A 23,687-nucleotide genomic window follows, 5' to 3' on the forward strand; every position below is an offset into this window, starting at 1 on the left:
TAGGTAACAGCTTTGTTGTTCATCAATAAAGTTAAACAATAATATAGCTTTGGTCAGCCTGAAATGTCATAAAAGCCCATTCCGATAGTTTTCTGTGTTTGAAAGGGAGCATAAGAAGGGATTTTTGGTTAAAGTAGTAGAACATCACATGTGTAAGTAAGATATGTTCAGATCAACCACGGAGTTAGGATTCTAGCCAAACTAGCCTTATATGGTGCTTATTTGATACAAGCATTTGTCCGTAATAGTTTTCCGTAAATTCCCATCAAATGCACTAGGCTTTGAACGTTCTTTATTGAAAATGGAAATAAACTTTCGAAGAAGACTCAATCAAACAGGCAGCATTCAGATAACCTTTTTTTAAACTTCTTTGCATTATGTAAGAAGTTCACTCAAAATTACCTTTAACTGTGACGGTGAAAGAACATTCATCAGTATTTTGTGACAAATCTTCACAGGAACAAGTCACTGTTGTTGCTCCCAATGGAAATTCACTTTGGCTTGTTGCATTACAAGCAGCTTGAATGCCTGTGTCAACGTTTTCAGAACATGATGCCACAAAGTTAACTCTTGCAGTGGTTCCATTTCGCAGACTTGCATTAGTATCTATATCATTTGGACAGCTAGCCGTAGGATGAGTCACATCTTCAAATTATAAAAGCAGACAAGAAAGGTTAACTAGCAAATGTACTCAGATGTGATAGTACTGTAGATTTAATTATTGGAAGGTGCTAAGAAATAAAATTGCTCATTGTCTCACTCAAAATTTCCAACAAATTGATGGTCACAAAAGCTATTGTATGTCGTCTAAAAGATGTTGCCAATAAATGCAGTTGCAAGTGTCAGCCACATATCATAAAATCTACGAGAAATGATGTTTTTAAGCGAGAAGAATATCTAATTCTGGTCAACACTTGTCGTCACAACTTTTCATTCAAGGAAGTAAAACATTATGGGTATAGGTATAGGTGACAGCTTTCTTGTTCTTCAATAAAGTTAAACAATAATATAGCTTTTGTTAGTCTGAAATATCATAAAGACCCATTCCGATACTTCATATCAATTTTTTTTGTGTTGGAAAGGTACTATAAGAAGAGATGTTTAGTCAAGGAAGTAAAACATCACATGTGTAAGTAAGATTTGTTCAGATCAACCACGGAGTAAGGATTCTAGCCAAACTAGCCTTATATGGTGCTTATTTGATACAAGCATTTGTCCGTAATAGTTTTCCGTAAATTCCTATCAAATGAACTAGGCTTTGAACGTTCTCTATTGAAAATGGAAATAAACTTTCGAAGAAGACTCAATCAAACAGGAAGCATTCAGATAACCTTTTTTTGAAAATTTCTTTGCATTATGTAAGAAATATACTCAAAATTACCTTTAACTGTGACGGTGAAAGAACATTCATCAGTATTTTGTGACAAATCTTCACAGGAACAAGTCACTGTTGTTACTCCCACTGGGAATTTACGTTGGCTCGTTGCATTACAAGCAGCTTGAATGCCTGTGTCAACGTTGTCAGAACATGATGCCTCAAAGTTAACTCTTGCAGTGGTTCCATTTTGCAGACTTGCATTAGTATCTATATCATTTGGACAGCTAGCCGTAGGATGAGTCACATCTTCATATGATAAAAGCAGACAAGAAAGGTTTACTAGCAAATGTACTCAGATGTGATAGTACTGTAGATTTAACTATTGGAAGGTGCTAAGAAATAAAATTGCTCATTGTCTCACTCAAAATTTTCAACAAATTGATGGTCACAAAAGCTATTGTATGTCGTCTAAAAGATGTTGCCAATAAATGCAGTTGCAAGTGTCAGCCACATATCATAAAATCTACGAGAAATGATGTTTTTAAGCGAGAAAAATATCTAATACTGGTCAACACTTGTCGTCACAACTTTTTATTCAAGGAAGTTAAACATCATGGGTATAGGTAACAGCTTTGTTGTTCATCAATAAAGTTAAACAATAATATAGCTTTGGTCAGCCTGAAATGTCATAAAAGCCCATTCCGATAGTTTTCTGTGTTTGAAAGGGAGCATAAGAAGGGATTTTTGGTTAAAGTAGTAGAACATCACATGTGTAAGTAAGATATGTTCAGATCAACCACGGAGTTAGGATTCTAGCCAAACTAGCCTTATATGGTGCTTATTTGATACAAGCATTTGTCCGTAATAGTTTTCCGTAAATTCCCATCAAATGAACTAGGCTTTGAACGTTCTTTATTGAAAATGGAAATAAACTTTCGAAAAAGACTCAATCAAACAGGCAGCATTCAGATAACCTTTTTTTAAACTTCTTTGCATTATGTAAGAAGTTCACTCAAAATTACCTTTAACTGTGACGGTGAAAGAACATTCATCAGTATTTTGTGACAAATCTTCACAGGAACAAGTAACTGTTGTTGCTCCCAATGGAAATTCACTTTGGCTTGTTGCATTACAAGCAGCTTGAATGCCTGTGTCAACGTTTTCAGAACATGATGCCACAAAGTCAACTCTTGCAGTGGTTCCATTTCGCAGACTTGCATTAGTATCTATATCATTTGGACAGCTAGCCGTAGGATGAGTCACATCTTCAAATTATAAAAGCAGACAAGAAAGGTTAACTAGCAAATGTACTCAGATGTGATAGTACTGTAGATTTAATTATTGGAAGGTGCTAAGAAATAAAATTGCTCATTGTCTCACTCAAAATTTCCAACAAATTGATGGTCACAAAAGCTATTGTATGTCGTCTAAAAGATGTTGCCAATAAATGCAGTTGCAAGTGTCAGCCACATATCATAAAATCTACGAGAAATGATGTTTTTAAGCGAGAAGAATATCTAATTCTGGTCAACACTTGTCGTCACAACTTTTCATTCAAGGAAGTAAAACATTATGGGTATAGGTATAGGTGACAGCTTTCTTGTTCTTCAATAAAGTTAAACAATAATATAGCTTTTGTTAGTCTGAAATATCATAAAGACCCATTCCGATACTTCATATCAATTTTTTTTGTGTTGGAAAGGTACTATAAGAAGAGATGTTTAGTCAAGGAAGTAAAACATGACATGTGTAGGTAAGATCTGTGCAGATCAGCTACGGAGTTAGGATTCTAGCCAAACTAGCCTTATCTGGTGCTTAATTGATACAAACATTCGTTCGTAATAGTTTTCCGTTAATTCCCATCAAATGAACTAGGCTTTGAATGTTCTTTATTGATAATGGAAATAAACTTTCGAGAAAAGACTCAATCAAACAGGAAGCATTCAGATAACCTTTTTTTGAAAACTTCTTTGCATTATGTAAGAAATATAAGAAATATTCTCAAAATTACCTTTAACTGTGATGGTGAAAGAACATTCATCAGTATTTTGTGACAAATCTTCACAGGAACAACTCACTGTTGTTACTCCCACTGGAAATTTACGTTGGCTCGTTGCATTACAAGCAGCTTGAATGCCTGTGTCAACGTTGTCAGAACATGATGCCACAAAGTCAACTCTTGCAGTGGTTCCATTTTGCAGACTTGCATTAGTATCTATATCATTTGGACAGCTAGCCGTAGGATGAGTCACATCTTCAAATTATAAAAGCAGACAAGAAAGGTTTACTAGCAAATGCACTCAGATGTGATAGTACTGTAGATTTAACTATTGGAAGGTGCTAAGAAATAAAATTGCTCATAGTCTCACTCAAAATTTCAACAAATTGATGGTCACAAAAGCTATTGTATGTCGTCTAAAGATGTTGCCAATAAATGCAGTTGCAAGTGTCAGCCACATATCATAAAATCTACGAGAAATGATGTTTTTAAGCGAGAAAAATATCTAATACTGGTCAACACTTATCGTCACAACTTTTCATTCAAGAAAGTAAAACATTATGGGTATAGGTAAAGGTGACAGCTTTCTTGTTCTTCAATAAAGTTAAACAATAATATAGCTTTTGTTAGTCTGAAATATCATAAAGACCCATTCCGATACTTCATATCAATTTTTTTTTGTGTTGGAAAGGTACTATAAGAAGAGATGTTTTGTCAAGGAAGTAAAACATGACATGTGTAGGTAAGATCTGTGCAGATCAGCTACGGAGTTAGGATTCTAGCCAAACTAGCCTTATCTGGTGCTTAATTAATACAAACATTCGTTCATAATAGTTTTCCGTAAAATCCCATCAAATGAACTAGGCTTTGAATGTTCTTTATTGATAATGGAAATAAACTTTCGAGAAAAGACTCAATCAAACAGACAGCATTCAGATAACATTTTTTTGAAAACTTCTTTGCATGATGTAAGAAATATAAGAAATATACTCAAAATTACCTTTAACTGTGACGGTGAAAGAACATTCATCAGTATTTTGTGACAAATCTTCACAGGAACAAGTCACTGTTGTTACTCCCATTGAAAATTCACTTTGGCTTGTTGCATTACAAGCAGCTTGAATGCCTGTGTCAACGTTTTCAGAACATGATGCCACAAAGTCAACTCTTGCAGTGGTTCCATTTTGCAGCCTTGCATCAGTATCTATATCATTTGGACAGCTAGCCGTAGGATGAGTCACATCTTCATATGATAAAAGCAGACAAGAAAGGCTAACTAGCAAATGTACTCAGATCAGATAGTACTGTAGATTTAACTATTGGAAGGTGCTAAGAAATAAACTTGCTTATTGTCTAACTCAAAATTTCCAACAAATTGATGGTCACAAAAGCTATTGTATGTCGTCTAAAATGGGTTGCCAATAAATGCAGTTGCAAGTGTCAGCCACATATCATAAAATCTAATACAAATTATGTTGTTCAAGCCAAAAGAATGTCTAAAACTGGTTAACCCTTGTGGTCACAACTTTTCATTCAAGGAAGTAAAACATCATGGGTATAGGTATAGGTAACAGCTTTTTTGTTCATCAGTTAAAGTTAAACATTAATATAGCTTTGGTCAGCCTGAAATGTCATAAAGGACCATTCCGATAGTTTTCTGTGTTTGAAGGGAGCATAAGAAGAGATTTTTGGTTAAAGTCGTAGAAAATAACATGTGTTGGGAAGATCTGTGCAGATCAGTCACAGAGTTTAGCTTCTTGCAAACTAGCCAAACATTTACTGGTGCTTGTGAAGATCATTTGTTCTTGAAAATTTTCAGTAACTTCCCATTAATTAAACTAGGCTTTGAATGTTCTTTATTAATAATGGAAATAAACTTTCAAGGAAAGACTCAATTAAACAGGAAGTATTCATATAACACTTTCTTCAAACTTGTTAGCAATATGTAAGAAATTCACTCAAAATAACCTTTAACTGTGATGGTGAAAGAACATTCATCAGTATTTTGTGACAAATCTTCACAGGAACAAGTCACTGTTGTTATTCCCATTTGAAATTCACTTCGGCTTGTTGCATCACAAGCAGCTTGGATGCCTGTGTCAATGTTGTCAGAACATGATGCCTCAAAGTCAACTCTTGCAGTGGTTCCTCTTTGCAGCCTTGCATCAGTACGTATATCATTTGGACAGCTAGCCGTAGGATTCGTCACATCTTCAAATTATAAAAGCAGACAAGATAGATTAACTAGCAAATGTACTCAGATGTGACAGTACTGTTTATTTAAATATTCGAAGGTGCTAAGAAATAAACTTGCTCATTGTCTCACTCGAAACTTTTAACAAATTGATGGTCAAGAAAGCTATTGTATGTCGTCTAAAATGGGTTGCCAATAAATGCAGTTGCTAGTGTTAGCCACATATCATAAAACCTACTACAAATTATGTTGTTCAAGCCAGAAGAATGTCTAAAACTGGTTAACCCTTGTCGTCACAACTTTTCATTCAAGGAAGTAAAACATCATGGGTATAGGTATAGGTAACAGCTTTTTTGTTCATCAATAAAGTTAAACATTAATATAGCTTTGGTCAGCCTGAAATGTCATAAAGGACCATTCCGATAGTTTTCTGTGTTTGAAGGGAGCATAAGAAGAGATTTTTGGTTAAAGTCGTAGAACATAACAGGTGTAAGTAAGATCTGTTCAGATCAACCACGAAGTTAAACTTCTTGGCAAACTACCCTTATCTGGTGCTTATTTGATACAAGTATTTGTCCGTAACAGTTTTCCGTAAATTCCCATCAAATGAACTAGGCTTTGAATCTTCTTTATTGATAATAGAAATAAACTTTCGAGGAAAGACTCAATCAAACAGAAAGCATTAGTTAACCTTTTTTTTAAACTTCTTTGCATTATGTAAGAAATTCACTCAAAATTACCTTTAACTGTTATGGTGAAAGAACATTCATCAGTATTTTGTGACATATCTTCACAGGAACAAGTCACTGTTGTTACTCCCATTGGAAATTCACTTTGGCTTGTTGCATTACAAGCAGCTTGAATGCCTGTGTCAATGTTGTCAGAACATGATGTCACAAAGTCAACTCTTGCAGTGGTTCCTCTTTGCAGCGTTGCATCAGCATCTATATCATTTGGACAGTTAGCCGTAGGATTCGTCACATCTTCAAATTATAAAAGCAGACAAGAAACGTTAACTAGCAAATGTACTCAGATGTGATAGTACTGTAGATTTAACTATTGGAATGTGCTAAGAAATAAAATTGCTCATTGTCTCACTCAAAATTATCAACAAATTGATGGTCACAAAAGCTATTGTTTGTCGTCAAAAACGGTTTGCCAATAAATGCAGTTGCTAGTGTTAGCCACATATCATAAAATCTACCAGTAATGATGTTTTCAAGCGAGAAGAATATACAATACTGGTTAACACTTGTCGTCACAACTTTGCATTCAAGGAAGTAAACATCATGGGTATAGGTATAGGTAACAGCTTTATTGTTCATAAATAAACTTAACACTTAATATAGCTATGGTCAGCCTGAAATGTCATAAAGGACCATCCCGATAGTCTTCTGTGCTTGAAAGGGAGCATAAGAAAAGATTTTTGGTCAAGGTGGTAGAACATCGCATGTGTAGGTAAGATCTGTGCAGATCAGTCACAGAGTTTAGCTTCTTGTAAACTAGCCAAACATTTTCTGGTGCTTGCGAAGATCATTTGTCCTTGAAAATTTTCAGTAACTTCCCATTAAATAAACTAGGCTTTGAATGTTCTTTATTGATAATGGAAATACACTTTTGAGGAAAGACTCAATTAAACAGAAAGCATTAGATAACGTTTTTTTTTAAACTTCTTTGCATTATGTAAGAAATTCACTCAAAATTACCTTTAACTGTGATGGTGAAAGAACATTCATCAGTATTTTGTGACAAATCTTCACAGGAACAAGTCACTGTTGTAACTCCCATTGGAAATTCACTTTGGCTTGTTGCATTACAAGCAGCTTGAATGCCTGTGTCAATGTTGTCAGAACATGTTGTCACAAAGTCAACTCTTGCAGTGGTTCCTCTTTGCAGCGTTGCATCAGCATCTATATCATTTGGACAGTTAGCCGTAGGATTCGTCACATCTTCAAATTATAAAAGCAGACAAGAAAGGTTAGCAAGCAAATGTACTCAGATGTGAAATTACTCTAGATTTAACTATTGGAAGGTGCTAAGAAATAAAATAGCCCAATGTCTCACTCAAAATTATTGACAAATTGATGGTCACAAAAGCTATTGTTTGTCGTCTAAAATGAGTTGCCAATAAACGCAGTTGCTAGTGTCAGCCACTTATCATAAAATCTACCGTACAAGCTTTGTTGTTCAAGCGAGAAGAATTTCTAAAACTGGTTAGCACTTGTCGTCACAACTTTTTATTCAAGGATGTAAAACATCATGGGTATAGGTATAGGTAACAGCTTTTTTGTTCAACAATAGACTTAAACATTAATATAGCTTTGGTCAGCCTGAATTATCATAAACTACCATTCCGATAGTTTTCTGTGATTGAAAGGGAGTATAAGGAGAGATTTTTGATTAAAGTAGTAGAAGATAACATGTGTAATTAATATCTGTTCAGATCAACCACGGAGTTAAGCTTCTTGACATCCTACCCTTATCTGGTGCTTATTTGATACAAGTATTGGTATGTAATAGTTTTCCATAAATTCCCATCAAATGAACTAGGCTTTGAATCTTCTTTATTGATAATAGAAATAACTTTCGAGGAAAGACTCAATCAAACAGAAAGCATTAGATAACGTTTTTTTAAAACTTCTTTGCATTATGTAAGAAATTCACTCAAAGTTACCTTTAACTGTGATGGTGAAAGAACATTCATCAGTATTTTGTGACAAATCTTCACAGGAACAAGTCACTGTTGTTACTCCCATTGGAAATTCACTTCGGCTTGTTGTATTACAAGCAGCTTGAATGCCTGTGTCAATGTTGTCAGAACATGATGTCACAAAGTCAACTCTTGCAGTGGTTCCTCTTTGCAGCCTTGCATCAGCATCTATATCATTTGGACAGTTAGCCGTAGGATTCGTCACATCTTCAAATTATAAAAGCAGACAAGAAAGGTTAACTAGCAAATGTACTCAGATGTGATAGTACTGTAGATTTAACTATTGGAATGTGCTAAGAAATAAAATTGCTCATTGTCTCACTCAAAATTATCAACAAATTGATGGTCACAAAAGCTATTGTTTGTCGTCAAAAACGGTTTGCCAATAAATGCAGTTGCTAGTGTCAGCCACATATCATAAAATCTACCAGTAATGATGTTTTCAAGCGAGAAGAATATACAATACTGGTTAACACTTGTCGTCACAACTTTGCATTCAAGGAAGTAAACATCATGGGTATAGGTATAGGTAACAGCTTTATTGTTCATCAATAAACTTAAAACTTAATATAGCTATGGTCAGCCTGAAATGTCATAAAGGACCATCCCGATAGTCTTCTGTGTTTGAAAGGGAGCATAAGAAAAGATTTTTGGTCAAGGTGGTAGAACATCGCAAGTGTAGGTAAGATCTGTGCAGATCAGTCACAGAGTTAAGCTTCTTGTAAACTAGCCAAACATTTTCTGGTGCTTGCGAAGATCATTTGTCCTTGAAAATTTTCAGTAACTTCCCATTAAATAAACTAGGCTTTGAATGTTCTTTATTGATAATGGAAATACACTTTTGAGGAAAGACTCAATTAAACAGAAAGCATTAGATAACGTTTTTTTTTTTAAACTTCTTTGCATTATGTAAGAAATTCACTCAAAATTACCTTTAACTGTGATGGTGAAAGAACATTCATCAGTATTTTGTGACAAATCTTCACAGGAACAAGTCACTGTTGTAACTCCCATTGGAAATTCACTTTGGCTTGTTGCATTACAAGCAGCTTGAATGCCTGTGTCAGTGTTGTCAGAACATGATGTCACAAAGTCAACTCTTGCAGTGGTTCCTCTTTGCAGCATTTCATCAGCATCTATATCATTTGGACAGTTAGCCGTAGGATTCGTCACATCTTCAAATTATAAAAGCAGACAAGAAAGGTTAACTAGCAAATGTACTCAGATGTGATAGTACTGTAGATTTAACTATTGGAATGTGCTAAGAAATAAAATTGCTCATTGTCTCACTCAAAATTATCAACAAATTGATGGTCACAAAAGCTATTGTTTGTCGTCAAAAACGGTTTGCCAATAAATGCAGTTGCTAGTGTCAGCCACATATCATAAAATCTACCAGTAATGATGTTTTCAAGCGAGAAGAATATACAATACTGGTTAACACTTGTCGTCACAACTTTGCATTCAAGGAAGTAAACATCATGGGTATAGGTATAGGTAACAGCTTTATTGTTCATAAATAAACTTAACACTTAATATAGCTATGGTCAGCCTGAAATGTCATAAAGGACCATCCCGATAGTCTTCTGTGTTTGAAAGGGAGCATAAGAAAAGATTTTTGGTCAAGGTGGTAGAACATCGCATGTGTAGGTAAGATCTGTGCAGATCAGTCACAGAGTTTAGCTTCTTGTAAACTAGCCAAACATTTTCTGGTGCTTGCGAAGATCATTTGTCCTTGAAAATTTTCAGTAACTTCCCATTAAATAAACTAGGCTTTGAATGTTCTTTATTGATAATTGAAATACACTTTTGAGGAAAGACTCAATTAAACAGAAAGCATTAGATAACGTTTTTTTTTAAACTTCTTTGCATTATGTAAGAAATTCATTCAAAATTACCTTTAACTGTGATGGTGAAAGAACATTCATCAGTATTTTGTGACAAATCTTCACAGGAACAAGTCACTGTTGTAACTCCCATTGGAAATTCACTTTGGCTTGTTGCATTACAAGCAGCTTGAATGCCTGTGTCAATGTTGTCAGAACATGTTGTCACAAAGTCAACTCTTGCAGTGGTTCCTCTTTGCAGCGTTGCATCAGCATCTATATCATTTGGACAGCTAGCCGTAGGATTCGTCACATCTTCAAATTATAAAAGCAGACAAGAAAGGTTAGCAAGCAAATGTACTCAGATGTGAAATTACTCTAGATTTAACTATTGGAAGGTGCTAAGAAATAAAATAGCCCAATGTCTCACTCAAAATTATTGACAAATTGATGGTCACAAAAGCTATTGTTTGTCGTCTAAAATGAGTTGCCAATAAACGCAGTTGCTAGTGTCAGCCACTTATCATAAAATCTACCGTACAAGCTTTGTTGTTCAAGCGAGAAGAATTTCTAAAACTGGTTAGCACTTGTCGTCACAACTTTTTATTCAAGGATGTAAAACATCATGGGTATAGGTATAGGTAACAGCTTTTTTGTTCATCAATAGACTTAAACATTAATATAGCTTTGGTCAGCCTGAATTATCATAAACTACCATTCCGATAGTTTTCTGTGATTGAAAGGGAGCATAAGGAGAGATTTTTGATTAAAGTAGTAGAAGATAACATGTGTAATTAATATCTGTTCAGATCAACCACGGAGTTAAGCTTCTTGACATCCTACCCTTATCTGGTGCTTATTTGATACAAGTATTGGTATGTAATAGTTTTCCATAAATTCCCATCAAATGAACTAGGCTTTGAATCTTCTTTATTGATAATAGAAATAACTTTCGAGGAAAGACTCAATCAAACAGAAAGCATTAGATAACGTTTTTTTAAAACTTCTTTGCATTATGTAAGAAATTCACTCAAAATTACCTTTAACTGTGATGGTGAAAGCACATTCATCAGTATTTTGTGACAAATCTTCACAGGAACAAGTCACTGTTGTTACTCCCATTGGAAATTCACTTTGGCTTGTTGTATTACAAGCAGCTTGAATGCCTGTGTCAATGTTGTCAGAACATGATGTCACAAAGTCAACTCTTGCAGTGGTTCCTCTTTGCAGCGTTGCATCAGCATCTATATCATTTGGACAGTTAGCCGTAGGATTCGTCACATCTTCAAATTATAAAAGCAGACAAGAAAGGTTAACTAGCAAATGTACTCAGATGTGATAGTACTGTAGATTTAACTATTGGAATGTGCTAAGAAATAAAATTGCTCATTGTCTCACTCAAAATTATCAACAAATTGATGGTCACAAAAGCTATTGTTTGTCGTCAAAAACGGTTTGCCAATAAATGCAGTTGCTAGTGTCAGCCACATATCATAAAATCTACCAGTAATGATGTTTTCAAGCGAGAAGAATATACAATACTGGTTAACACTTGTCGTCACAACTTTGCATTCAAGGAAGTAAACATCATGGGTATAGGTATAAGTAACAGCTTTATTGTTCATAAATAAACTTAACACTTAATATAGCTATGGTCAGCCTGAAATGTCATAAAGGACCATCCCGATAGTCTTCTGTGTTTGAAAGGGAGCATAAGAAAAGATTTTTGGTCAAGGTGGTAGAACATCGCATGTGTAGGTAAGATCTGTGCAGATCAGTCACAGAGTTTAGCTTCTTGTAAACTAGCCAAACAGTTTCTGGTGCTTGCGAAGATCATTTGTCCTTGAAAATTTTCAGTAACTTCCCATTAAATAAACTAGGCTTTGAATGTTCTTTATTGATAATGGAAATACACTTTTGAGGAAAGACTCAATTAAACAGAAAGCATTAGATAACGTTTTTTTTTAAACTTCTTTGCATTATGTAAGAAATTCACTCAAAATTACCTTTAACTGTGATGGTGAAAGAACATTCATCAGTATTTTGTGACAAATCTTCACAGGAACAAGTCACTGTTGTAACTCCCATTGGAAATTCACTTTGGCTTGTTGCATTACAAGCAGCTTGAATGCCTGTGTCAATGTTGTCAGAACATGTTGTCACAAAGTCAACTCTTGCAGTGGTTCCTCTTTGCAGCGTTGCATCAGCATCTATATCATTTGGACAGCTAGCCGTAGGATTCGTCACATCTTCAAATTATAAAAGCAGACAAGAAAGGTTAGCAAGCAAATGTACTCAGATGTGAAATTACTCTAGATTTAACTATTGGAAGGTGCTAAGAAATAAAATAGCCCAATGTCTCACTCAAAATTATTAACAAATTGATGGTCACAAAAGCTATTGTATGTCGTCTAAAATGAGTTGCCAATAAACGCAGTTGCTAGTGTCAGCCACTTATCATAAAATCTACCGTACAAGCTTTGTTGTTCAAGCGAGAAGAATTTCTAAAACTGGTTAGCACTTGTCGTCACAACTTTTTATTCAAGGATGTAAAACATCATGGGTATAGGTATAGGTAACAGCTTTTTTGTTCATCAATAGACTTAAACATTAATATAGCTATGGTCAGCCTGAATTATCATAAACTACCATTCCGATAGTTTTCTGTGATTGAAAGGGAGCATAAGGAGAGATTTTTGATTAAAGTAGTAGAAGATAACATGTGTAATTAATATCTGTTCAGATCAACCACGGAGTTAAGCTTCTTGACATCCTACCCTTATCTGGTGCTTATTTGATACAAGTATTGGTATGTAATAGTTTTCCATAAATTCCCATCAAATGAACTAGGCTTTGAATCTTCTTTATTGATAATAGAAATAACTTTCGAGGAAAGACTCAATCAAACAGAAAGCATTAGATAACGTTTTTTTAAAACTTCTTTGCATTATGTAAGAAATTCACTCAAAATTACCTTTAACTGTGATGGTGAAAGAACATTCATCAGTATTTTGTGACAAATCTTCACAGGAACAAGTCACTGTTGTTACTCCCATTGGAAATTCACTTCGGCTTGTTGTATTACAAGCAGCTTGAATGCCTGTGTCAATGTTGTCAGAACATGATGTCACAAAGTCAACTCTTGCAGTGGTTCCTCTTTGCAGCCTTGCATCAGCATCTATATCATTTGGACAGTTAGCCGTAGGATTCGTCACATCTTCAAATTATAAAAGCAGACAAGAAAGGTTAGCAAGCAAATGTACTCAGATGTGAAATTACTCTAGATTTAACTATTGGAAGGTGCTAAGAAATGAAATAGCTCAATGTCTCACTCAAAATAATAAACAAGTTGATGGTCACAAAGGCTATTGTATGTCGTCTAAAATGAGTTGCCAATAAATGCAGTTGCTAGTGTCAGCCACTTATCATAAAATCTACCGTACAAGTTTTGTTGTTCAAGCCAGAAGAATTTCTAAAACTGGTTAGCACTTGTCGTCACAACTTTTTATTCAAGGATGTAAAACATCATGGGTATAGGTATAGGTAACAGCTTTATTGTTCATCAATAAACTTAAAACTTAATATAGCTATGGTCAGCCTGAAATGTCATAAAGGACCATCCCGATAGTCTTCTGTGTTTGAAAGGGAGCATAAGAAAAGATTTTTGGTCAAGGTGGTAGAACATCGCATGTGTAGGTAAGATCTGTGCAGATCAGTCACAGAGTTTAGCTTCTTGCAAACTAGCCAAACATGTTCTGGTGCTTGTAAAGATCATTTGTCCTTGAAAATTTTCAGTAACTTCCCATTAAATAAACTAGGCTTTGAATGTTCTTTATTGATAATGGATATACATTTTTGAGGAAAGACTCAATTAAACAGGAAGTATTCATATAACACTTTCTTCAAAGTTGCTAGCAATATGTAAGATATTCACTCAAACTAACCTTTGACTGTGATGGTGAAAGAACATTCATCAGTATTTTGTGACAAATCTTCACAGGAACAAGTCACTGTTGTTATTCCCGTTGGAAATTTACTTTGGCTTGTTGCATTACAAGCAGCTTGAATGCCTGTGTCAATGTTGTCAGAACATGATGTCACAAAGTCAACTCTTGCAGTGGTTCCTCTTTGCAGCCTTGCATCAGCATCTATATCATTTGGACAGTTAGCCGTAGGATTCGTCACATCTTCAAATTATAAAAGCAGACAAGAAAGGTTAGCAAGCAAATGTACTCAGATGTGAAATTACTCTAGATTTAACTATTGGAAGGTGCTAAGAAATGAAATAGCTCAATGTCTCACTCAAAATAATAAACAAGTTGATGGTCACAAAGGCTATTGTATGTCGTCTAAAATGAGTTGCCAATAAATGCAGTTGCTAGTGTCAGCCACTTATCATAAAATCTACCGTACAAGTTTTGTTGTTCAAGCCAGAAGAATTTCTAAAACTGGTTAGCACTTTTCGTCACAACTTTTCATTCAAGGATGTAAAACATCATGGGTATAGGTATAGGTAACAGCTTTATTGTTCATCAATAAACTTAAAACTTAATATAGCTATGGTCAGCCTGAAATGTCATAAAGGACCATCCCGATAGTCTTCTGTGTTTGAAAGGGAGCATAAGAAAAGATTTTTGGTCAAGGTGGTAGAACATCGCATGTGTAGGTAAGATCTGTGCAGATCAGTCACAGAGTTTAGCTTCTTGCAAACTAGCCAAACATGTTCTGGTGCTTGTAAAGATCATTTGTCCTTGAAAATTTTCAGTAACTTCCCATTAAATAAACTAGGCTTTGAATGTTCTTTATTGATAATGGATATACATTTTTGAGGAAAGACTCAATTAAACAGGAAGTATTCATATAACACTTTCTTCAAACTTGCTAGCAATATGTAAGATATTCACTCAAACTAACCTTTGACTGTGATGGTGAAAGAACATTCATCAGTATTTTGTGACAAATCTTCACAGGAACAAGTCACTGTTGTTATTCCCGTTGGAAATTTACTTTGGCTTGTTGCATTACAAGCAGCTTGAATGCCTGTGTCAATGTTGTCAGAACATGATGTCACAAAGTCAACTCTTGCAGTGGTTCCTCTTTGCAGCGTTGCATCAGCATCTATATCATTGGGACAGTTAGCCGTAGGATTCGTCACATCTTCAAATTATAAAAGCAGACAAGGAAGTTTAGCAAGCAAATGTACTCAGATGTGAAATTACTCTAGATTTAACTATTGGAAGGTGCTAAGAAATGAAATAGCTCAATGTCTCACTCAAAATAATAAACAAGTTGATGGTCACAAAGGCTATTGTATGTCGTCTAAAATGAGTTGCCAATAAATGCAGTTGCTAGTGTCAGCCACTTATCATAAAATCTACCGTACAAGTTTTGTTGTTCAAGCCAGAAGAATTTCTAAAACTGGTTAGCACTTGTCGTCACAACTTTTTATTCAAGGATGTAAAACATCATGGGTATAGGTATAGGTAACAGCTTTATTGTTCATCAATAAACTTAAAACTTAATATAGCTATGGTCAGTCTGAAATGTCATAAAGGACCATCCCGATAGTCTTCTGTGTTTGAAAGGGAGCATAAGAAAAGATTTTTGGTCAAGGTGGTAGAACATCGCATGTGTAGGTAAGATCTGTGCAGATCAGTCACAGAGTTTAGCTTCTTGCAAACTAGCCAAACATGTTCTGGTGCTTGTAAAGATCATTTGTCCTTGAACATTTTCAGTAACTTCCCATTAAATAAACTAGGCTTTGAATGTTCTTTATTGATAATGGATATACATTTTTGAGGAAAGACTCAATTAAACAGGAAGTATTCATATAACACTTTCTTCAAAGTTGCTAGCAATATTTAAGATATTCACTCAAACTAACCTTTGACTGTGATGGTGAAAGAACATTCATCAGTATTTTGTGACAAATCTTCACAGGAACAAGTCACTGTTGTTATTCCCGTTGGAAATTCACTTTGGCTTGTTGCATTACAAGCAGCTTGAATGCCTGTGTCAATGTTGTCAGAACATGATGTCACAAAGTCAACTCTTGCAGTGGTTCCTCTTTGCAGCCTTGCATCAGCATCTATATCATTTGGACAGTTAGCCGTAGGATTCGTCACATCTTCAAATTATAAAAGCAGACAAGAAAGGTTAGCAAGCAAATGTACTCAGATGTGAAATTACTCTAGATTTAACTATTGGAAGGTGCTAAGAAATGAAATAGCTCAATGTCTCACTCAAAATAATAAACAAGTTGATGGTCACAAAGGCTATTGTATGTCGTCTAAAATGAGTTGCCAATACATGCAGTTGCTAGTGTCAGCCACTTATCATAAAAACTACCGTACAAGTTTTGTTGTTCAAGCCAGAAGAATTTCTAAAACTGGTTAGCACTTGTCGTCACAACTTTTTATTCAAGGATGTAAAACATCATGGGTATATGTATAGGTAACAGCTTTATTGTTCATCAATAAACTTAAAACTTAATATAGCTATGGTCAGCCTGAAATGTCATAAAGGACCATCCCGATCGTCTTCTGTGTTTGAAAGGGAGCATAAGAAAAGATTTTTGGTCAAGGTGGTAGAACATCGCATGTGTAGGTAAGATCTGTGCAGATCAGTCACAGAGTTTAGCTTCTTGCAAACTAGCCAAACATGTTCTGGTGCTTGTAAAGATCATTTGTCCTTGAAAATTTTCAGTAACTTCCCATTAAATAAACTAGGCTTTGAATGTTCTTTATTGATAATGGATATACATTTTTGAGGAAAGACTCAATTAAACAGGAAGTATTCATATAACACTTTCTTCAAACTTGCTAGCAATATGTAAGATATTCACTCAAACTAACCTTTGACTGTGATGGTGAAAGAACATTCATCAGTATTTTGTGACAAATCTTCACAGGAACAAGTCACTGTTGTTATTCCCGTTGGAAATTTACTTTGGCTTGTTGCATTACAAGCAGCTTGAATGCCTGTGTCAATGTTGTCAGAACATGATGTCACAAAGTCAACTCTTGCAGTGGTTCCTCTTTGCAGCGTTGCATCAGCATCTATATCATTGGGACAGTTAGCCGTAGGATTCGTCACATCTTCAAATTATAAAAGCAGACAAGAAAGGTTAGCAAGCAAATGTACTCAGATGTGAAATTACTCTAGATTTAACTATTGGAAGGTGCTAAGAAATAAAAAAAGCTCAATGTCTCACTCAAAATAATAAACAAGTTGATGGTCACAAAGGCTATTGTATGTCGTCTAAAATGAGTTGCCAATAAATGCAGTTGCTAGTGTCAGCCACTTATCATAAAATCTACCGTACAAGTTTTGTTGTTCAAGCCAGAAGAATTTCTAAAACTGGTTAGCACTTGTCGTCACAACTTTTTATTCAAGGATGTAAAACATCATGGGTATAGGTATAGGTAACAGCTTTATTGTTCATCAATAAACTTAAAACTTAATATAGCTATGGTCAGTCTGAAAAGTCATAAAGGACCATCCCGATAGTCTTCTGTGTTTGAAAAGGAGCATAAGAAAAGATTTTTGGTCAAGGTGGTAGAACATCGCATGTGTAGGTAAGATCTGTGCAGATCAGTCACAGAGTTTAGCTTCTTGCAAACTAGCCAAACATGTTCTGGTGCTTGTAAAGATCATTTGTCCTTGAAAATTTTCAGTAACTTCCCATTAAATAAACTAGGCTTTGAATGTTCTTTATTGATAATGGATATACATTTTTGAGGAAAGACTCAATTAAACAGGAAGTATTCATATAACACTTTCTTCAAAGTTGCTAGCAATATTTAAGATATTCACTCAAACTAACCTTTGACTGTGATGGTGAAAGAACATTCATCAGTATTTTGTGACAAATCTTCACAGGAACAAGTCACTGTTGTTATTCCCGTTGGAAATTCACTTTGGCTTGTTGCATTACAAGCAGCTTGAATGCCTGTGTCAATGTTGTCAGAACATGATGTCACAAAGTCAACTCTTGCAGTGGTTCCTCTTTGCAGCCTTGCATCAGCATCTATATCATTTGGACAGTTAGCCGTAGGATTCGTCACATCTTCAAATTATAAAAGCAGACAAGAAAGGTTAACAAGCAAATGTACTCAGATGTGAAATTACTCTAGATTTAACTATTGGAAGGTGCTAAGAAATGAAATAGCTCAATGTCTCACTCAAAATAATAAACAAGTTGATGGTCACAAAGGCTATTGTATGTCGTCTAAAATGAGTTGCCAATACATGCAGTTGCTAGTGTCAGCCACTTATCATAAAAACTACCGTACAAGTTTTGTTGTTCAAGCCAGAAGAATTTCTAAAACTGGTTAGCACTTGTCGTCACAACTTTTTATTCAAGGATGTAAAACATCATGGGTATAGGTATAGGTAACAGCTTTATTGTTCATCAATAAACTTAAAACTTAATATAGCTATGGTCAGCCTGAAATGTCATAAAGGACCATCCCGATCGTCTTCTGTGTTTGAAAGGGAGCATAAGAAAAGATTTTTGGTCAAGGTGGTAGAACATCGCATGTGTAGGTAAGATCTGTGCAGATCAGTCACAGAGTTTAGCTTCTTGCAAACTAGCCAAACATGTTCTGGTGCTTGTAAAGATCATTTGTCCTTGAAAATTTTCAGTAACTTCCCATTAAATAAACTAGGCTTTGAATGTTCTTTATTGATAATGGATATACATTTTTGAGGAAAGACTCAATTAAACAGGAAGTATTCATATAACACTTTCTTCAAACTTGCTAGCAATATGTAAGATATTCACTCAAACTAACCTTTGACTGTGATGGTGAAAGAACATTCATCAGTATTTTGTGACAAATCTTCACAGGAACAAGTCACTGTTGTTATTCCCGTTGGAAATTTACTTTGGCTTGTTGCATTACAAGCAGCTTGAATGCCTGTGTCAATGTTGTCAGAACATGATGTCACAAAGTCAACTCTTGCAGTGGTTCCTCTTTGCAGCCTTGCATCAGCATCTATATCATTTGGACAGTTAGCCGTAGGATTCGTCACATCTTCAAATTATAAAAGCAGACAAGAAAGGTTAGCAAGCAAATGTACTCAGATGTGAAATTACTCTAGATTTAACTATTGGAAGGTGCTAAGAAATGAAATAGCTCAATGTCTCACTCAAAATAATAAACAAGTTGATGGTCACAAAGGCTATTGTATGTCGTCTAAAATGAGTTGCCAATACATGCAGTTGCTAGTGTCAGCCACTTATCATAAAAACTACCGTACAAGTTTTGTTGTTCAAGCCAGAAGAATTTCTAAAACTGGTTAGCACTTGTCGTCACAACTTTTTATTCAAGGATGTAAAACATCATGGGTATAGGTATAGGTAACAGCTTTATTGTTCATCAATAAACTTAAAACTTAATATAGCTATGGTCAGCCTGAAATGTCATAAAGGACCATCCCGATCGTCTTCTGTGTTTGAAAGGGAGCATAAGAAAAGATTTTTGGTCAAGGTGGTAGAACATCGCATGTGTAGGTAAGATCTGTGCAGATCAGTCACAGAGTTTAGCTTCTTGCAAACTAGCCAAACATGTTCTGGTGCTTGTAAAGATCATTTGTCCTTGAAAATTTTCAGTAACTTCCCATTAAATAAACTAGGCTTTGAATGTTCTTTATTGATAATGGATATACATTTTTGAGGAAAGACTCAATTAAACAGGAAGTATTCATATAACACTTTCTTCAAAGTTGCTAGCAATATGTAAGATATTCACTCAAACTAACCTTTGACTGTGATGGTGAAAGAACATTCATCAGTATTTTGTGACAAATCTTCACAGGAACAAGTCACTGTTGTTATTCCCGTTGGAAATTCACTTTGGCTTGTTGCATTACAAGCAGCTTGAATGCCTGTGTCAATGTTGTCAGAACATGATGTCACAAAGTCAACTCTTGCAGTGGTTCCTCTTTGCAGCCTTGCATCAGCATCTATATCATTTGGACAGTTAGCCGTAGGATTCGTCACATCTTCAAATTATAAAAGCAGACAAGAAAGGTTAGCAAGCAAATGTACTCAGATGTGAAATTACTCTAGATTTAACTATTGGAAGGTGCTAAGAAATGAAATAGCTCAATGTCTCACTCAAAATAATAAACAAGTTGATGGTCACAAAGGCTATTGTATGTCGTCTAAAATGAGTTGCCAATACATGCAGTTGCTAGTGTCAGCCACTTATCATAAAAACTACCGTACAAGTTTTGTTGTTCAAGCCAGAAGAATTTCTAAAACTGGTTAGCACTTGTCGTCACAACTTTTTATTCAAGGATGTAAAACATCATGGGTATAGGTATAGGTAACAGCTTTATTGTTCATCAATAAACTTAAAACTTAATATAGCTATGGTCAGCCTGAAATGTCATAAAGGACCATCCCGATCGTCTTCTGTGTTTGAAAGGGAGCATAAGAAAAGATTTTTGGTCAAGGTGGTAGAACATCGCATGTGTAGGTAAGATCTGTGCAGATCAGTCTCAGAGTTTAGCTTCTTGCAAACTAGCCAAACATGTTCTGGTGCTTGTAAAGATCATTTGTCCTTGAAAATTTTCAGTAACTTCCCATTAAATAAACTAGGCTTTGAATGTTCTTTATTGATAATGGATATACATTTTTGAGGAAAGACTCAATTAAACAGGAAGTATTCATATAACACTTTCTTCAAAGTTGCTAGCAATATGTAAGATATTCACTCAAACTAACCTTTGACTGTGATGGTGAAAGAACATTCATCAGTATTTTGTGACAAATCTTCACAGGAACAAGTCACTGTTGTTATTCCCGTTGGAAATTCACTTTGGCTTGTTGCATTACAAGCAGCTTGAATGCCTGTGTCAATGTTGTCAGAACATGATGTCACAAAGTCAACTCTTGCAGTGGTTCCTCTTTGCAGCCTTGCATCAGCATCTATATCATTTGGACAGTTAGCCGTAGGATTCGTCACATCTTCAAATTATAAAAGCAGACAAGAAAGGTTAGCAAGCAAATGTACTCAGATGTGAAATTACTCTAGATTTAACTATTGGAAGGTGCTAAGAAATGAAATAGCTCAATGTCTCACTCAAAATAATAAACAAGTTGATGGTCACAAAGGCTATTGTATGTCGTCTAAAATGAGTTGCCAATACATGCAGTTGCTAGTGTCAGCCACTTATCATAAAAACTGCCGTACAAGTTTTGTTGTTCAAGCCAGAAGAATTTCTAAAACTGGTTAGCACTTGTCGTCACAACTTTTTATTCAAGGATGTAAAACATCATGGGTATAGGTATAGGTAACAGCTTTATTGTTCATCAATAAACTTAAAACTTAATATAGCTATGGTCAGCCTGAAATGTCATAAAGGACCATCCCGATCGTCTTCTGTGTTTGAAAGGGAGCATAAGAAAAGATTTTTGGTCAAGGTGGTAGAACATCGCATGTGTAGGTAAGATCTGTGCAGATCAGTCACAGAGTTTAGCTTCTTGCAAACTAGCCAAACATGTTCTGGTGCTTGTAAAGATCATTTGTCCTTGAAAATTTTCAGTAACTTCCCATTAAATAAACTAGGCTTTGAATGTTCTTTATTGATAATGGATATACATTTTTGAGGAAAGACTCAATTAAACAGGAAGTATTCATATAACACTTTCTTCAAAGTTGCTAGCAATATGTAAGATATTCACTCAAACTAACCTTTGACTGTGATGGTGAAAGAACATTCATCAGTATTTTGTGACAAATCTTCACAGGAACAAGTCACTGTTGTTATTCCCGTTGGAAATTCACTTTGGCTTGTTGCATTACAAGCAGCTTGAATGCCTGTGTCAATGTTGTCAGAACATGATGTCACAAAGTCAACTCTTGCAGTGGTTCCTCTTTGCAGCCTTGCATCAGCATCTATATCATTTGGACAGTTAGCCGTAGGATTCGTCACATCTTCAAATTATAAAAGCAGACAAGAAAGGTTAGCAAGCAAATGTACTCAGATGTGAAATTACTCTAGATTTAACTATTGGAAGGTGCTAAGAAATGAAATAGCTCAATGTCTCACTCAAAATAATAAACAAGTTGATGGTCACAAAGGCTATTGTATGTCGTCTAAAATGAGTTGCCAATACATGCAGTTGCTAGTGTCAGCCACTTATCATAAAAACTACCGTACAAGTTTTGTTGTTCAAGCCAGAAGAATTTCTAAAACTGGTTAGCACTTGTCGTCACAACTTTTTATTCAAGGATGTAAAACATCATGGGTATAGGTATAGGTAACAGCTTTATTGTTCATCAATAAACTTAAAACTTAATATAGCTATGGTCAGCCTGAAATGTCATAAAGGACCATCCCGATCGTCTTCTGTGTTTGAAAGGGAGCATAAGAAAAGATTTTTGGTCAAGGTGGTAGAACATCGCATGTGTAGGTAAGATCTGTGCAGATCAGTCACAGAGTTTAGCTTCTTGCAAACTAGCCAAACATGTTCTGGTGCTTGTAAAGATCATTTGACCTTGAAAATTTTCAGTAACTTCCCATTAAATAAACTAGGCTTTGAATGTTCTTTATTGATAATGGATATACATTTTTGAGGAAAGACTCAATTAAACAGGAAGTATTCATATAACACTTTCTTCAAAGTTGCTAGCAATATGTAAGATATTCACTCAAACTAACCTTTGACTGTGATGGTGAAAGAACATTCATCAGTATTTTGTGACAAATCTTCACAGGAACAAGTCACTGTTGTTATTCCCGTTGGAAATTCACTTTGGCTTGTTGCATTACAAGCAGCTTGAATGCCTGTGTCAATGTTGTCAGAACATGATGTCACAAAGTCAACTCTTGCAGTGGTTCCTCTTTGCAGCCTTGCATCAGCATCTATATCATTTGGACAGTTAGCCGTAGGATTCGTCACATCTTCAAATTATAAAAGCAGACAAGAAAGGTTAGCAAGCAAATGTACTCAGATGTGAAATTACTCTAGATTTAACTATTGGAAGGTGCTAAGAAATGAAATAGCTCAATGTCTCACTCAAAATAATAAACAAGTTGATGGTCACAAAGGCTATTGTATGTCGTCTAAAATGAGTTGCCAATAAATGCAGTTGCTAGTGTCAGCCACTTATCATAAAATCTACCGTACAAGTTTTGTTGTTCAAGCCAGAAGAATTTCTAAAACTGGTTAGCACTTTTCGTCACAACTTTTCATTCAAGGATGTAAAACATCATGGGTATAGGTATAGGTAACAGCTTTATTGTTCATCAATAAACTTAATATAGCTATGGTCAGCCTGAAATGTCATAAAGGACCATCCCGATAGTCTTCTGTGTTTGAAAGGGAGCATAAGAAAAGATTTTTGGTCAAGGTGGTAGAACATCGCATGTGTAGGTAAGATCTGTGCAGATCAGTCACAGAGTTTAGCTTCTTGCAAACTAGCCAAACATGTTCTGGTGCTTGTAAAGATCATTTGTCCTTGAAAATTTTCAGTAACTTCCCATTAAATAAACTAGGCTTTGAATGTTCTTTATTGATAATGGATATACATTTTTGAGGAAAGACTCAATTAAACAGGAAGTATTCATATAACACTTTCTTCAAACTTGCTAGCAATATGTAAGATATTCACTCAAACTAACCT

At 35.2% G+C, this 23,687-nt stretch overlaps 1 protein-coding gene across 1 annotated transcript; it reads right to left on the reverse strand.

Moving 5' to 3' along the window:
• Nucleotides 1-373: 373 nt before the first annotated feature.
• Nucleotides 374-22,547, reverse strand: LOC139967114 (hyalin-like). Its single transcript, XM_071970833.1, has 15 exons — nt 17,873-22,547; nt 13,992-17,144; nt 13,022-13,264; nt 12,054-12,296; nt 11,088-11,330; nt 10,120-10,362; nt 9,154-9,396; nt 8,186-8,428; nt 7,218-7,460; nt 6,252-6,494; nt 5,286-5,528; nt 4,318-4,560; nt 3,330-3,572; nt 1,382-1,624; nt 374-645 (listed from the first exon to the last, which is right to left on the reverse strand). The coding sequence occupies exons 3-15, from the start codon at nt 13,101-13,103 to the stop codon at nt 389-391; spliced, it is 3,012 nt and encodes a 1,003-aa protein (XP_071826934.1). The 5' UTR covers nt 13,104-13,264; nt 13,992-17,144; nt 17,873-22,547; the 3' UTR covers nt 374-388.
• Nucleotides 22,548-23,687: the final 1,140 nt, after the last annotated feature.

This window comes from Apostichopus japonicus, chromosome 4 (assembly GCF_037975245.1).
Source record: "Apostichopus japonicus isolate 1M-3 chromosome 4, ASM3797524v1, whole genome shotgun sequence".
Classification (NCBI taxonomy): domain Eukaryota; kingdom Metazoa; phylum Echinodermata; class Holothuroidea; order Aspidochirotida; family Stichopodidae; genus Apostichopus; species Apostichopus japonicus.

Coding starts and splice junctions, on each gene's coding strand:
- LOC139967114 (XM_071970833.1), bottom strand. CDS start 13,103: ATGGGAGTAACAACAGTGACTTGTTCCTGTGAAGATTTGTCACAAAAT. Junction 12,297..13,021: donor TTTCACCATCACAGTTAAAG/GTAATTTTGAGT, acceptor TATAATTTGAAG/ATGTGACGAATCCTACGGCT. Junction 1,625..3,329: donor TTTCACCATCACAGTTAAAG/GTAATTTTGAGA, acceptor TATCATATGAAG/ATGTGACTCATCCTACGGCT.